The sequence below is a fragment of the Fusarium graminearum genome, chromosome 2 (genome assembly GCF_000240135.3).
Source record: "Fusarium graminearum PH-1 chromosome 2, whole genome shotgun sequence".
Classification (NCBI taxonomy): Eukaryota; Fungi; Ascomycota; class Sordariomycetes; order Hypocreales; family Nectriaceae; genus Fusarium; species Fusarium graminearum.
Window position 1 is genome coordinate 833769 of NC_026475.1, and position 15746 is coordinate 849514.

Genomic DNA, 15746 nt, shown 5'->3' on the forward strand with positions numbered 1-15746 from the left:
ACCTAGGTATCCATCGTGTTGGTGCTCACAGGTGCGCGGTTTGTGGGCGGCTTTTTCTTGTTTGCTGGGCTCACCTCCTTCACTTCACGCGCCCTTCAAACAAACTCCTTCCATTGTCGTACCCCTTCTCGAACGCTGGGGCTGGTCTCTCAATCACCTTCTGGTCAGGTATCGCTCTCCCCATTCCCCACTTTTCTCTCTCATTTACTCTTTCCTACCCGCCCCCTTCTGCTTTCCAATTCCCTTTTCTTTCCCCCTCAGCCTGCCATTTTCTCCCATTCCCTTCTTCCACCCCACGACGCCCTTCCGCCATCCTCCTCCTAACATCTAACTGTCTTGCACCCACTACCATCTCGACGACGGCCTCACAAGTCAACGTCTATCATACTCGCTGAGAACCCGTCTCCTTTTCTCAGCCTCGACCCAAATATTCACGCATTTCACCAACATAACTGCCCAGGTTGTTTTCGGGGACCTTGACCGAGTTTTCAGCTCTTCCGACGATCCTCGATTCCCTCTAGCCAACGCTTGTAGCTCTCCAAAGCTCTACTCTACACGCGTTTTGACCGCTCCCAATCCCTCACACTTTACTTGCAGGTACGTATTGACTTAACAACCATTTCGGTTCTCCTGAGTGCATACTTTGCCTTTTTACGATGTGTTTATTTGTTATAACTTTCTTTGATTTTGATTTTGTCTTCGGCTCTCCCGACTCGTTTCTGCGCGGGTTTTTCATATTACTCGTTGGGGCTTGTCAAGCGGCTCGTTCTCACGACCAGTTACGTCGGATTTGCCTTGTGGCGTTGCCCACCGCCCTCGTTAAGCCTGATTCTACCCCGACCCAATTTTGCCCCTCTCACCTTGACGCATCGCCGCCAGTTCTCTTTTCCTTTTATCCCCTTCTGTCCATCCACTTTTTATCTGGAGACCAGGCACTGACTTACCTTGTAGCCAGCGTTGGCTCGCAGATCATCACAAACTTTTTACACACTTTTCAGCTTCCATTCCTTCCTAAGGAACGGAATCACCAACTTTCATCATGACGACCATGGTACGTCCACAACTCCCACGATTCTCAAACCAAGCTTCAGCACAAGACAATCCGAGAGAGAACGGTGTCACACTTTTGGCAGTGCGTTCCGGTTTCGGAACGATAGAATATCTATCTGATTATTGTTGTGTTGAGGCTTGGAGTTGTGACAATACGTTTCTGGACTTGACTAATAACAACAAATAGGATCTTCGCGTCGGTAACAAGTACCGTATCGGTCGAAAGATCGGTTCAGGCTCTTTCGGTGATATTTATCTCGGCACCAACATAATCTCTGGAGAGGAGATTGCCATCAAGCTCGAGTCCGTCAAGGCCAAGCACCCCCAATTGGAGTATGAGGCCCGTGTCTACAAATCTCTGGCTGGTGGTGTCGGCATTCCTTTTGTTCGCTGGTTCGGTACCGAGTGTGACTACAATGCCATGGTTCTCGATCTCCTCGGTCCCAGTCTGGAGGATCTCTTCAACTTCTGTAACCGAAAATTCTCCCTCAAGACCGTCCTTCTCCTAGCCGATCAGCTCATCTCGCGTATCGAGTACATCCACGCCAAGTCCTTCATCCATCGAGACATCAAGCCCGATAACTTCCTTATGGGCATTGGCAAGCGTGGCAACCAAGTCAACGTTATCGATTTCGGCCTGGCCAAGAAGTACCGAGACCCCAAGACTCACTTCCACATTCCTTACAGAGAGAACAAGAACCTTACCGGAACTGCTCGTTACGCATCTATCAACACTCATTTGGGTGTTGAGCAGTCCCGACGAGACGATATGGAGTCTCTGGGCTACGTCATGCTCTACTTCTGCCGTGGTTCCCTTCCCTGGCAAGGTCTCAAGGCTGCTACCAAGAAGCAGAAGTATGATCGCATCATGGAGAAGAAGATGACCACCCCTACCGAGGTCCTTTGCCGTGGTTTCCCTAACGAGTTTGCCATCTATCTTAACTATACTCGATCCCTCCGCTTCGATGACAAGCCCGATTACAGCTACCTCCGCAAGATCTTCCGAGATCTCTTCGTTCGTGAGGGCTTCCAGTATGATTACGTTTTCGACTGGACCGTCTACAAGTACCAGAAGAACGCTCAGGCTATTGCCCAAGCCGCTGGTCAGGCCAACCCTGAGGACGACGAGAAGGCTCGTGCCAACCGTACCAACGCCGCCACTGCCGGCCAGTCTGCTGCCAAGCCCAACGCCATTCCCAGCACCCGCCGCAAGATGCTCGAGCGAGGTTCTGGCGCTGGCGTTGACACTCCCGACACCAACCGTGCCATTGGTGGAAGCGACAGGATGTGAGTTATAAGTAAAGCCCATTTTTCTTGTTGTTTTGTAAGGAATCTTTTTTTCCTTCCGTGCGTGTAGTGTGTTTTTGTACCGCTGGCCGAAGGAGATTTGCTGACAACTATGGCTGACTCAGTGGACGATAAACAGGCTTCGCTCAGCTTCGAAGGGAGCGGGACATGCCTCGGGCAGCTATCGGCCGAAATGATTTCGAACCCGATCACTCCTCTCTTTTTTGGGATTCTTACTAGTGGCGACCGATACTGACGGTACAAACCCAACATCGACATCCGGATGCAAGGTTAATGAAAAGCTGAATGATTCTGCTGGCCATGATTCCGCTCATTGATCGCTGTCGACTGTTGGGGCGCGGTTCGATCACGCCTATTTCCTACACATTTGCTCTATCTCGTTCTTCGACGCATGTTCTGGGGGTTCACGACATTATGTATGGCTCGGGGAGCTCTTGATGGTGAGAGTGTTATGCTATGGATTAACCACATCGGTTTTCTATGAATAACCTCTGCGCCTTCGGGAGACTTTCCTGAACGGCATGTCCGGTACTCCTCCCTACTAGGTGTACTAGACCTGTGGGTTCTTGGCTGCATCATTCGACAGTAGCCTAGTACCTCGGAATGCCGGATATTATCGCCGATTATACAATACTCGTCCCTGGGCTGAGTTGGGTCCGTAGTACGCTACGACTCTATTCCGTCGATGCGGTACAGCTTTGATCCCGCCCAACAGGCATTTCTTTCGTGTATTATTTTCTTTTACTTTCTATTACAGTGCTCAGGCGGTTGCTTTGAACTTTTCAGCTTGCTTCCTTCGGGGCTGCTTCTGGGGAGGTGACAGGGGATGTCTTGGAGATGCCGAGTTAATCAAGGAGTTGTCATCGATACTCAGGTGATGATGGGGATATGGTCAGGAGGCACCGTCCGATGGCAGAGAGAACAGTGAGGTTTACCGGTCCGAGTCAAGGTCAGCCCTGGTCTTCCATTCTCTCTGCCTTGGTGAACGGAATCGGACAAGTGGAAACCCAATAATCCTGGAGTTGGTACAGCTCTCTGGTCAAATATTACGGGCCAGAGAACAGCACCATACGACATGTATTGGTCGGTGGTATTACCCATGGTTGGCGAGTCAAAACATTCCACTGTAGGCGGAGGTATTTTGTGTTCGCCTAAAATCGCCATCCATCCATTCACTCGTTTTGCACCACATAGATAGTTTATAAATTGCGTCTGCGTTTTATTTGGCAACCACCGTTCCGTCTTCTGAAAATGTGTTTGTTCATGCTATGAGACTTGGATTTACCAACCTTCAATACTTCTCAACAGCGTGCCTTGCAGCCAGTGAGTGGTATACGGTATTGATTAGTTGACTCAACCTAATTGCCTGCCTTGACAATTTATGTGTGGATCATAAGAGGGGTTTCTTGGGCTATGTCTATCGTCAGCTCTGTTAAAGCACAGCCTCGTGCGGGCGCAGAGGGGATGATCACGGTACCACGAGAGAGAAGGTCACATGCAGCGGCTTGAGATCACACGAGTGCAATTGGCGTAATTGCATAGCGGGGTTATTTGTTCATGTTGTTGCAGTATATAATAGGATAAGCTGTTATCTGATGTTGTCTGAGCCCATTTAGGATGATGATACGATGCCAACTTGACACATACTGTGAATTGGGAACTTTGACTGCTTCCAAAGCTACTCATGCGATAGTATCTCTCGAAATCAAGAAGAATCAACTTTATTACAGCCACTGCCTTGAACCACATTACCGTGCCTTGCAGAAAGTACAAGTGGTTGCACAAGCACAATACAACTGAGATCTGCCTACCACTTCGTCTGATATAGATTTGCGCACGGGATCACGTATGCATCTCTGATCAATATATGTAATTACGATGACTGGATCTCAAGTGACCATACCTCGATTGCGTGTCGACACCCACACAATAAAGTCTGATCTAGGGGATATCATAAAAGTCAAGGCATAACTTAGGATACAGAAAATAAATAGCCGAAGAGCTGAAAATGGCATAAAGTAACTATATGCTTTTATTGCTCAGATAAGAAAAGTCGTCCTACAGTGCCTGGCAGGTACCCAAGATACTGGTGATGATCGACGAAACCAAACACCAACCCCACAATTTTCTTAGGTTCCAGATCCAGATCCCATCCCCGATCCATCCCACCAACGCACCTGCACTCACTCACACGGCATTGCGTTGGGTTGCGCCAGCCTCGTGCGTCTTTAAGATTCCCGTTTTGGTCTTTGAGCGGGACTGACTGTACCCTTTTGTGTTCTTGCCATCTGCCTAGGACTGCTTCTCCTTCATCTTTTGCTTTTCTCTTCTCGTTCTGACGGCACCTTCAGACTTCAATCTGGCAATTGTCATGACGGCATCGACTCGACCCCAACACCCACACCCAAATCTACCTCCACAGTTGCAACTTCAGTAGCTTCAACATCACAGTCCAAGCTATCCAACTCTTCCACCTCGACCACAATGACGTCTCCTACTGTCCCGTCTGTCGATTTGTTGTACTTGACATTTAACTGTGCGAAAAGCCTGCTCGACATCCCCGTCTTTAGCGCTCATCTACAAACCGCTTTCCATCAAAATGCTACCGATTTACCACAGGTCGTTGTTCTGTAAGCTGCCAATCTTCTTGGTCACCTGCGAAGCAACAACCTCGATACCGCTGCTACCATGAACAATCATGACATGCGACATACGGCCGAGAGGAATACGCACAAATCATCTAGTCATCTCGTAGGAAGCACGGTACTGATTCATGTTCTGTTTGCAGCTCTTTGCAGGAGGTAGCGCCCTTAGCATACTCCTTTATTGGTGGTTACTTCTTGAACTCGTACATATCGCGATATGAACAAGCCATCAACATCGCCGCTCAACATGTTCTCGATAACATCACGAGCCGGGAAAGCGATACCATCACCATCACGCCCACTACCCGTCCGGCGAAGCCATACACTCTCGTACGAGGCAACAATGTCGGCTACACCGCCATCCTGCTATTTGCGCGCGACCCATCAAAACTAAAAGATATCCAAGAGGCGGAGGTCGGTTTCGGTGCAGCCGAGATGGGAAACAAGGGTGCTGTCGGCTTGCGCATGCTTTATGAAGGCGATGATGGCTCATCTGAGCTGACTTTTGTTGCCACGCACCTGGCAGCCATGGAGTGGAACTTGCCGAGACGGAATGCTAATTGGGCAGCCATAATGCGTGGAATGGCCTTTGGGAATCCAGAAGTGGTTGTGAATAGTTACAAGACCTCTATTACCCCTTCGCCAGCTTCAACACCGCCCGCTGAAGACCAGCCAGAACATGTTCGTCTCCTTGATGATGAGCTTAACGAGCAACATTCGCGCTTTCAGCAGGAGCTACACAATATCTCTGTCTTTAAGCCTACGTCCCATCTTTTTGTAGCTGGTGACTTGAATTATCGCATATCAACTACATCTCCGCCCCCGTCAGCTGCATTCCCCAGCCTTGACCCAGAGTCTGAGAATTACTACCCAGACTTCTTCCGCCTTGATCAGCTAACACGGGAACGTAACGCTGGTCGCACGCTACACGGTCTATCGGAGCATGAGGTGCGGTTTCCACCAACGTACAAGTACGATGTGTTGCCTCAGAGACCTGGCACTCAGGAGCTTGAGCTTGATGTGCCATGGAAGTTCGCTGCCCATCGCTATCCGGGCTGGACAGATCGGGTCCTATTCCTCGAAGTGCCTTCGTGGTTAAAGAAAGGAGACGACAAGGACCCCAGAATCAACGTTCGCGCTTATGATTGTCTGCCTGTTTTACGCATGAGCGATCATCGTCCTGTCTTCCTCCGTGCCGACGTGCCACTCATTGCACCTGGTGAGATGGCCCCGCCATCGAGTGTGGACCCTGATGTGAGTAAAGATCCTCGAGCCCGACTCCCAGTGGAGATCGACCCAGAGGCCTGGGAGCGCCGTGCAGCTGCGCGCCGCAAGGAGGTCATGGCTGGTTGGAGCATGTATCTCTGGAGTACAAAGGAGGGTGCTTGCATCTTAGCGACCATTCTAGCCTTTGGTGCTGGCGTGTATTGGCTATACCACTTGTTTTAGTTGGTCTTTTGTTTCAGACCACTTTCTCATTAACATAGAGTTGAAGATAACATGGTCAACGGTCGTAGTCACCACACGATGTTTGACAATCCAATTAAGAGTCGCATGTTTCTCTAGTCTTGCACATTCCTGTCTTTCACTTCATTTCTTCTTGGTCATCTCTCAGACGGTTCAGGGGGGTTAGGTGAGGCTGTCATGGACCAGACATAGATTAGTACCTACCACTTACACACTTATACTCACGTTGTCAACTAATTGTTACGGATGCAAAGAGTGATTCAATGAAAACGTCGTCAAATCATCTACGAGCCATATTGTAGTCGCCATATCCACCGTTCGACATATTAAATGTAGTACAAAGCGATACGCTCTCAATTGTTTGTCAATTTGATGTGGCTAGTATTCATGTATGAAAAACAAAACTGTTCGAATAACATGAGGCGGTAGTGAGCGGTCCAATAGCTCATGGTCCTCAAGCCCGTAAAAAACGCCATTCTCCATTCAATTCATCATAAGGCTTTTGCAAACGAAGGCTAGGCATGAAAAGCTAATAAAAAGCCAGGGTCATTCCGCTGTTCATTCATGGTTCGTGATTGTATGTTCCACTCTCGGATAGCATTGTCCGCTTGTTTGTAAAGACGAGTGCTTTCCCATAGATGATTCGCACCCGTTAGGAATAGCTGGGTCGGATCTTGGTTTCGCGATCAGAAATCAGCAAAGTATGGGTCATACTTCTCCGCCATCTCACGACCGTATGGCTCGCGGGTCCCGTCGTCCTCGGGGTACACATCAAAACATTGCGCATCACCTGGGTATCGTATTGGGGGCTGGATGGGGCCTTTATGTCGGCGATCCAAGATTTCATCCCAGTCTGTGTCTTGAAAGAAGGGGTGAGACTTGACACGGGCTGCACCACCACTGATGTTGCCGAGGCGCCGCGAACGATCGACGGTACAGAGGGAGCGTATTATATCTTTGGCTTCTTCTGACAATGAGGGGTCTTGTGGAAAGACGACAGGCTTCTCTAGAATTCTACAGATAGTTAGTTAGTTGAATGGCGCGGTGCGTCTTAGAGAAACAGAACTGACTGTTTGTAGATTTCGATAGGATTCTGGTGCCAGAATGGCGGGTACCCCGTCAAGAATTCGTATATCAAAATGCCCAATGCCCACCAGTCGACTGCGCCGGTGTGTCCTTTGTTTTGAATCACTTCTGGAGCAAGGTACTCAGGTGTTCCACATAGGGTGTATGTCTCAGCTGGGCGGTTATCTTCGCGGTAGCCGAGTCGTTTTGCGAAGCCGAAATCAACTAGTTTAATGTGGCCGTCCTGGTCCAGAAGCAAGTTCTCAGGCTTGAGGTCTCGGTAAGCGATGCCGCCTTGCTGCTCGTGTAAGTACTCCAGGACCAGAACAATTTCCGCAGCGTAAAACCGAGCGACGGGTTCCTCGAATCGGCGTAACTTCCTAAGGTATGTGAACAGCTCTCCGCCCGGAACGTAGTCGAGTAGCATGTAGAGTGAATCCTGATCAGAAAAAGAGGCGATCAGAGTTGTGATAAAAGGGTGACCTGCCACATCGGCGAGGATGGCGCGTTCGTGTCGGACATGGTCAACCTGCTTAAGACGAATGACTTCTGGCTTCCGGAGTATTTTGAGAGCATAAACTTCGGGGTTGAGTTGGTGATCGAGGGGGATATGCGCGGTCGCGGCGGGACGGACGAGGCAGACTCGGGCAAATGTTCCTTATGATAAGGTCAGCGTTGAACAAGGCGTTTCATGAGGCGGATGATTTTACCTGTCCCTAGCGTTCTAACCCGTCTAAAGTCTCGGAGATTGAACTTGCGGGTTTGTGGTAACGGGCTTGGGGCGGAGGATGTCGATGCGCCCGAGACATCTTGAGAGTGCGAATGTGAGTTTACGGAATGTGACGACGCAGGGATGCCTGATGACGACGGCAGGCCAGCGGCATGTGAAGGCGCAACGGTAGCGGCCATAACTTTTGTATTCGTTTCGTTACGGATGGCGACAGCGACGATGGGCGAAGCGAAGTCAATATGAGTTGATTATTGACTGGGAATAAGGCGCAAGCCCATCACAGGCCAGGACAGGCGATTCAGTTGGTCGTGGGTAAGACAAGAAAATATGATAAGAAAATGCGATTGGGATGTAGAGAGACTGTCTGGTCGTTCGTTGCGCTCTTATCGTGCGTCAATTGGGCCGTTCTAGAGCAGGTCTGGCGATGCGGAGACAATTAATAACGGGGTTGACGTGAGGTCCAAGATCCAGCTCAGTTGTCTCGGCAAGGTTAGGTTAAAGACAATGGAGATCAAGAACAGTCAGATGTTGAGAGAATATTGTTTGCGAATAAGAAAAGAGACCAAAAGAAGGGAACATGAGACGGATGGAAGGAAAGGGAATAAAAAAGCGGCGGAAGGTGACGATATGGTGGGATAAATAGGTACTAAGTAAACTGAGTTACCTTAATAGTTAAGAGGCTAGAAAATGAAGAAGGGCCTTGACGTTATGCTATGTATGTGCCTTGCCTAGTTCTGGAGCTAGGCTTGTCTAGTAATAATCGATGTAGTATGAGTGCCTATTTAGGATAAAACGAGGGCGTCTTATGAAACGGTGGGTGACTGGGATTGGGATTGGGAGTGGGAGTGGGAGTGAGTGTGAGTGTGAGAGAGAGCAGCCATCGGATGTCATATGGATGTCGGTTGGTGGCCGAAGAAAGACCAATAACAACATGACATGGCGAATGGAATGAGAAAGCGGAATGTGCAAAAATAAGTTAACTGCACGGTACTACTACTTGAGAGAATTGCTACTAACCTACTATGCTTTCTCATTTGCATCGCTTGTACTTTCTAAGAGTAGTATTATGTTAGAACAAAACACCAAATACCACTGGTGAATACATTAGATCATGGCCTCAGTGAAATACCCAAATAAATCTACAGCAACACTGTTACGGCGGATTGCAGAGTGGGCCAAAGTGATGGGGGTCCAACTGAGCTAGGTTCCTGTATGACGCAAACCTTATGTGCGCGGGATAGAACTTGAAAGACCCTTTTCAGTGATCGACAACTTGATGGTTGTAATGGTTTTTTGTTCCAATGCAGGCAAGCCTAAGATGCGTATGCAATGCGGAGGACGAGAAGAACAGCTATCTCCACATTCACATCAACATATCAATTGGCCTCGACCCTTATCAGTAATATACATTCGAGGCCAACAGGCATACATAAGTAGGCAGGTACTCTTCAAGAGAAGATACCATTTTGCGTCATGCAGGTATGTACGTACTCTCACCGGCTTTCACTCCCAACCTGTTGGTTTCTAGAACTTGATCCCTGGCATGTCGGTCAAATGTCACTTGGATTAAGTACAACCTAGAAACAGACCTGCCAACCCCACGCTTCCGATCCTACCATTCCATGCAACGATCGAGCGATGACAGAACCTTCTGCTTCTCCCGTGTACGGCGGCGGCACTGCAGGCCTACTCTAGCTCCAGTGTGTCAGATCTCAACCACGGGAAATAACGGAGTAGGCTGGATGTATCGGCAGTGTTGCCAAGAATTATCCGTGCTGCCAAAGGAACCAGGACTACCACCTAACAATGACTCGAGTCCATTGTGTTGGTACAATAAAGCTGGAAGGTCCTGACGGTGGCACCACGTCTTGTGCGAGTTTTCATAGCAACCGGTGGTATTCTTTACCTTCTGCACCGTTCATTAGAGCGTTGGCGGGCGTCTAAGTTGAAGAGACCGTTTTTGCAACGGTTGTTAAAATTGGGTGGATTTATACTTTCAAACTTGGCGATGGCTTCATCTCCACGGGATCCACTTTACCACATATCAAGGGTTTGTTTACTCACAGTCTTGGCCTCCTAACAAGGATGCAACGAAACCAAACATGATAGCACGTGAGCCCCAAAGATATTTCTCCTTCTTCTGCCGAGTTATTGCCTTCCTTCAACACGTGCAGCAGGTCTATCATTACTTCAGATCGTTTCATTGGCTATTATTCGATTCAACTGCAAACCACTTCAAGGTATACTAGCATAACTTGTTGTTCTCGAAGTATAAAGGAGCACCATTCTTGTCAAGTCTATGTATGATATAGAAGTGAAACTCTCGAATTAGCAGACGCTATGTTCGATGTTGAGAAATGATGTGACAACCAACATGGTAATACCGAGCTGCCTTCGTGCTGTCTTTTATTTCGTCTATGGACTGATCCACAACAGCCTTGTCCTTTGTTTACTTGTGATGATGGACGTGATAATTTTGACGAAGACACAAAAGAGAACAGTTACCAGGCATGCACAATATCTACAAGAGTTTCGACCTTGTGCAGGTAACCATACATGCCTTGATCGAATTGATGGCAATACTACTTTCCATTCCTTCCTAAATTTCTCTTAAGTTTCGACTAGTGATATATTCTTACTCTGGTAGCTCTTGTCTATAGTCTTCTTTCTTGTATCCTAGGCCTTTTCACTGTCTTCTCATCTCTACCTTGTATGGGTTTTTTCAGATCCCTGTTTCGCCGTCGCTCTGGTAGTGGCTATAGAGATATTATTCCACTCACGTGAGGCCCGAGGAGAAAAGGGTTTCTTCTGACTCAAGCTCCTGTCCCTAGAGTATTTGTGGTTACCTCTACGGGTATACATGTTCTCAACCTAGGAGGTCTACTATGGTCTCAAAAATATCAACCTTTTAATAGTTACATGACCAGTTGGACTCAGTCTAGGGTATGGTACAGAGTAGTGGATGGATGGATGGCGGTTGGATAGCTCGAGCCACATTTTTCAGCCACTTTAGCTGTTGTTCCATTGGTTGACAACCCATTCGAAGAAGGATTAGATTACAAAGAGAAGAACGAGTAAATACCTAAATGAAGAAGGTTGGTTTCTCGTCACAAAATAACTGATCATATTCTCCCCCAAATTGACTTAAACTTGGTCATTTTGCACCGCTATTCGATGGCAGCTGGAGACCAGCCAGCCCCGTAGTCCCAGCGGCTCTTAAAGAAAGGAATGCCCTGAGGTTCCCCCGCGACCCTCCCACCGTGCCCTGGCTACCTGGCCAGTAGTTGATGGCCCGTCTCCCGTATCTGGACCTGACGCAGCTCCGTTCGACTTCAACTCCACTCTATCTCCACCGTCCTATAACCCGTCTCCATCTTCCATTCAGCCTTTCTATACTCAATTCTATCGTCTATTCCATACTCCCGCTTGCTTTGTCTCTTGTACTTATTCGAGTCTGGTTGCATATACTTCGACTCTTGCGCTCTCTTCGTGTCTTTCGCTTCGCACCGTGTATTTCCTCCGAGCTCAGCCGCGACCTCCCTGCTGGACCGGAACCCCCCTCGTCATGCGCCGCTGACCGAAATCATGTTTTCGAACTTCACCAACATCGTTCAAAAAGCACAGCAGCTTATCGATCCTACTCAAGGGCTCAATCTATCCAGCTCAGACCGCAATCCCTCGAAGTCATCGCTATTCCAGAGCCAATTTCGCCTACCCGCCTCCCAAGCGCCCCTCTACGAGATCAACGCCGAGCTTACTATCCCGCCCTCCAACGCTACTCACGGTGATAAGGATCACGATCGAGGATGGCATTATGCTGGAAAGCTACACCTGTCAGAGCACTATATGTGTTTCTCGACAACACCCACTAGCTTTGTGCAATCTGCCAGCCTTTCAACCTCGACCGCTTTTACTGGCCAGACACATGGAGGAGGACCCAGTGGCAATGGGTTCACATTTCCTTTATGTGCTATACGAAGGGTCGAGCGCTTGAATAGCCAGAACTTCCAGGTATGTGATATGCACGTGTTCAATGATCGTGTATGGTATAAATTCTGACATTGCCTGGTTACAGTTCGCACTTGCTCTAACTACATGGAACGGCCTTCTTGCCGACACCCCTAAAGACAAGAGAGATCCCCGAGAACAACGCATCACAATTCATCTTGCCGGAACCAGACAGTCCTGTGAACGTTTCTGTGATGGGCTCAAGAAGGGCCTCAGAGCAGGCGTTGGCAACGTAGCCAAGCTGCGTCGAGTTGCTGCCGAGTGTTACTCTGAACATCTTTTAAGAACCGAAGATAAGAAAAACGTCCTTCCACCGGATGCTGGCTTGGGAATGCTCTTCCGGTATCCTGGAGACCCAAAGAAATTGCGCGATAGGGCAAAGATGCGCCTTTGGGCCGAGTATCTGCGCGACAATGGCAGGAACTTTACATTGATCCGCCAACCGACTTTCCATAAGCTCATTCGCGTTGGTCTACCCAACCGACTTCGGGGCGAAATATGGGAGCTTACATCTGGCTCAATTTACTTGCGCCTGGAGAACCCAGCACTCTTCACCGATACCCTGACTAAATTTGAGGGCCAGGAATCACTCGCTATTGACGAGATCGAAAAGGACCTCAATCGAAGTCTTCCAGAGTATCCCGGATTCCAAAGCGAGGACGGAATCAACCGACTTCGTCGAGTTTTGACTGCTTATAGTTGGGTCAATGCTGATGTTGGATATTGCCAAGCCATGAACATTGTTGTGGCCGCATTGTTGATTTACATGTCCGAATCGCAAGCTTTCTTCCTTCTCTCGACGCTCTGCGATAGGCTGGTCCCTGGATACTATTCTACGACTATGTACGGCACACTCCTTGATCAGAAGGTGTTCGAGTCCTTGGTTGAGAGAACGATGCCCATTCTCTGGGAGCACCTTGTCAAGAGCGACGTGCAACTATCGGTTGTCTCGCTTCCTTGGTTCCTGTCACTATACATCAACTCTATGCCCTTGGTTTTCGCCTTCCGAGTATTGGATGTCTTCTTCGTCGAGGGGCCAAAAGTCTTGTTTCAAGTGGGATTGGCAATTCTACGAATCAACGGCGAGGAACTCCTGGACGCGACGGATGATGGAGCCTTCATCTCCGTTCTGAAGGCCTACTTTTCCCGCTTAGATGAGTCAGCTCATCCAAAATCCGAGAACCCAAAGCTGCGTGCAGTGACGCGATTCCAAGAACTTATGGTCGTGGCTTTTAAAGAGTTTGCGGGAATCACTCACAGCAGTATCACAGAGCTGCGATTGAAGAACAAAGATGCGGTTCTTAGTAATATTGAGAACTTTGCCAAGAGGACTGCGATTCGTAACTTGGGCCCTGAAAGTAAGCTGATGAGCACCGATGAGCTTGGGGCACTGTACGATCGCTTTTACAGTATTCTGTATGAACGTCAACAAAGAGATCTCATGATTCAACAAGAAAAAATGCGTCGGGCTAAGGCAAGCAGAATGCGGGCATCTGAGATATTCACAACACACCATAACGAAGTCGAGAGGGGACGTGTAGGCTTAGGGCCAAGTACAAGTCTTATGGATTACGATGCGTTTCGCGAGTTTCTTGCTAGTATGGCAAAATGGGCCATCTCGGATTCACCAGGAGCAACCAAGTATGGCAATTACGAAGAACGGCAAAATAAGTACCACAGCGCCAGGCGCGCGTCTGATATGCTGTCCCCTTGGGGCACAGGGCCCGAACCTGCCGAGCACGAATTCCTACGTCGGCTTTTCAAGAAGTGGGATGTCGATGACAGCTCTGCACTAACTTTGCAGAATGTTGTTACTGGCATAGCGAAAATCAAAGGGAAGCATGATATCATGGGCACAATCACGTATTTCTTCGAGTTGTATGACGACGACAACGACGGCAAAGTTGACCGCGAAGGTATCCTGCGTATATCTGAAGCTTTGCTATTCCTTTCACGTCGAGGACTTGAGGGTACTCTGAGTTCTGGTGCCAACAGCACGCTAGAGAGTGACGCAGCAAGTGGCCATGAATCGCAAGCAAGCTTAGCACCGGGCATCTCGACTAATGAGCGGTTCCTGGGAAGTGTGAGCGCCTTTATAAGACGATGCTTTGAGTACGCCGACCCTGCAGCTGGACACAAAGACCAAGCTCCTATCACGCCGGATGACGAAACCTCGAAAGATGATGCCTTTGCCATAGGTGACGATGACGACGACGATGGCGACGATGAGGAGGATCTCCTTGGTCTCGAATCCCCTACTGGATCACCAACAAAGGCGAAGAAGCCAACACTTTCCACAGAGAGCTCCCTGGATACCCCCACCGACCCTGAAGCAGCCTCACGACGTAGAGTATCCAAGGCCAAATCCGAGGCCGCAAATGCAGCGCTAGACCCCGCACATCCCCTGCATCTTACTCTGCCAACTTTCCGCATGGTAGTCCTCGCTGACGAGCTGCTGGAGCAATTCTTTGAGTCGTCTTTTCCCGCATCTTTTCATGTTATCGAGGGACTGCCTACAACGTCCTCAGCATCGTCTCTCACAACATTCTCTAGTCTTGGTTTCGGATCTAGACCTCCAGTTGCGCCACCTGTCGGACCTCCAGGAGCGGGACGTGGCCTTCGTGGCGTGCTTGACAACATCGTCACAGACGGAATGCGTGTTGCCACTGAGGTCAGAAGACGTATGGATGAGGCACAAAAGGAGCTCGAGAAGAATGCTTTGCCAGGGCAACGACCCGAGGAGGATGACGAAGATGACGATGACCTCGGAGTTGAAGTAGGCGTGAGGAAGGGACCTTCGGCCAGTACCGACATGGAACGGCGATCCGTAAGGAGCTCAGATAGAGATCTACTAGATGGAGCGGATGCAGAGGCTGGTGCATCAGCAAAGCCGCAAGAACCGAGTTTGCTTGACGTGAACCCCAGTGATGGTCGCCCTCGTGCCGGTACAGCGACTTCATCAGGATCGACTGGAGGATCAGCAGTTGTGGAGTTCGAAGGCTAGAAGCATAATTTACAGGACTCCAAGAGAAGACTTTATAAATAAATAAGGAAATGAAATGTTGATGGCTGAGTATCCATCATTCCGGCCTATTGTTTAGGATTCGAAGCATTTATGAAGGCAAATGAGCGCGGCGGACCATGGAGATGGCGAATTGGCGTAACGTGTAACAGGGCAGAGAAGGGGAGGGTTGTGTTGAAAATCTATAGCTTGATAACGAATCTATGCTGTCCAGTGTCGGAATCGTCATGTGTGTGGCCATTGACCTATCAAAAGTTGCATGGCTCTACTTGAGTGCACGACTCAATATTTGCTTACCCATCAATATTGAAAGCTGGGGTTTCCGATGACCGTATCCAACATTGAGTTACAATCGCCATGAAAGATGGTGCCCAAGCACACACAATGCAGGCGTATTCATCACAGTGCTGAGCAACAAGATATGAGGCGCAGTTGCAACTACCAACAGGGC

At 49.0% G+C, this 15746-nt stretch overlaps 4 protein-coding genes across 4 annotated transcripts; 3 read left to right on the forward strand and 1 right to left on the reverse strand.

The window, feature by feature from the left end:
* Nucleotides 1-1048: 1048 nt before the first annotated feature.
* FGSG_08731 (casein kinase I isoform epsilon) lies at nucleotides 1049-2472 on the forward strand (the record flags this gene model as incomplete). The annotated part of the gene is made up of 3 exons (XM_011321698.1): nucleotides 1049-1132; nucleotides 1238-2337; nucleotides 2463-2472. 3 exons carry the CDS (start codon nucleotides 1049-1051, stop codon nucleotides 2470-2472), a joined length of 1194 nt encoding a protein of 397 aa, XP_011320000.1.
* A 2370-nt stretch (nucleotides 2473-4842) lies between these two features.
* On the forward strand, nucleotides 4843-6452 carry FGSG_08730 (uncharacterized protein; the record flags this gene model as incomplete). Its single annotated transcript, XM_011321699.1, has 2 exons — nucleotides 4843-4988; nucleotides 5147-6452. The coding sequence occupies 2 exons, from the start codon at nucleotides 4843-4845 to the stop codon at nucleotides 6450-6452; spliced, it is 1452 nt and encodes a 483-aa protein (XP_011320001.1).
* Nucleotides 6453-7156: 704 nt separating this feature from the next.
* FGSG_08729 (kinase DC2) lies at nucleotides 7157-8444 on the reverse strand (the record flags this gene model as incomplete). The annotated part of the gene is made up of 3 exons (XM_011321700.1): nucleotides 7157-7484; nucleotides 7541-8192; nucleotides 8246-8444. The coding sequence occupies 3 exons, from the start codon at nucleotides 8442-8444 to the stop codon at nucleotides 7157-7159; spliced, it is 1179 nt and encodes a 392-aa protein (XP_011320002.1).
* Nucleotides 8445-11834: 3390 nt separating this feature from the next.
* On the forward strand, nucleotides 11835-15632 carry FGSG_08728 (uncharacterized protein). The gene is made up of 2 exons (XM_011321701.1): nucleotides 11835-12276; nucleotides 12341-15632. Exons 1-2 carry the CDS (start codon nucleotides 11851-11853, stop codon nucleotides 15275-15277), a joined length of 3363 nt encoding a protein of 1120 aa, XP_011320003.1. The 5' UTR covers nucleotides 11835-11850; the 3' UTR covers nucleotides 15278-15632.
* The last annotated feature ends 114 nt before the right edge of the window (nucleotides 15633-15746 follow it).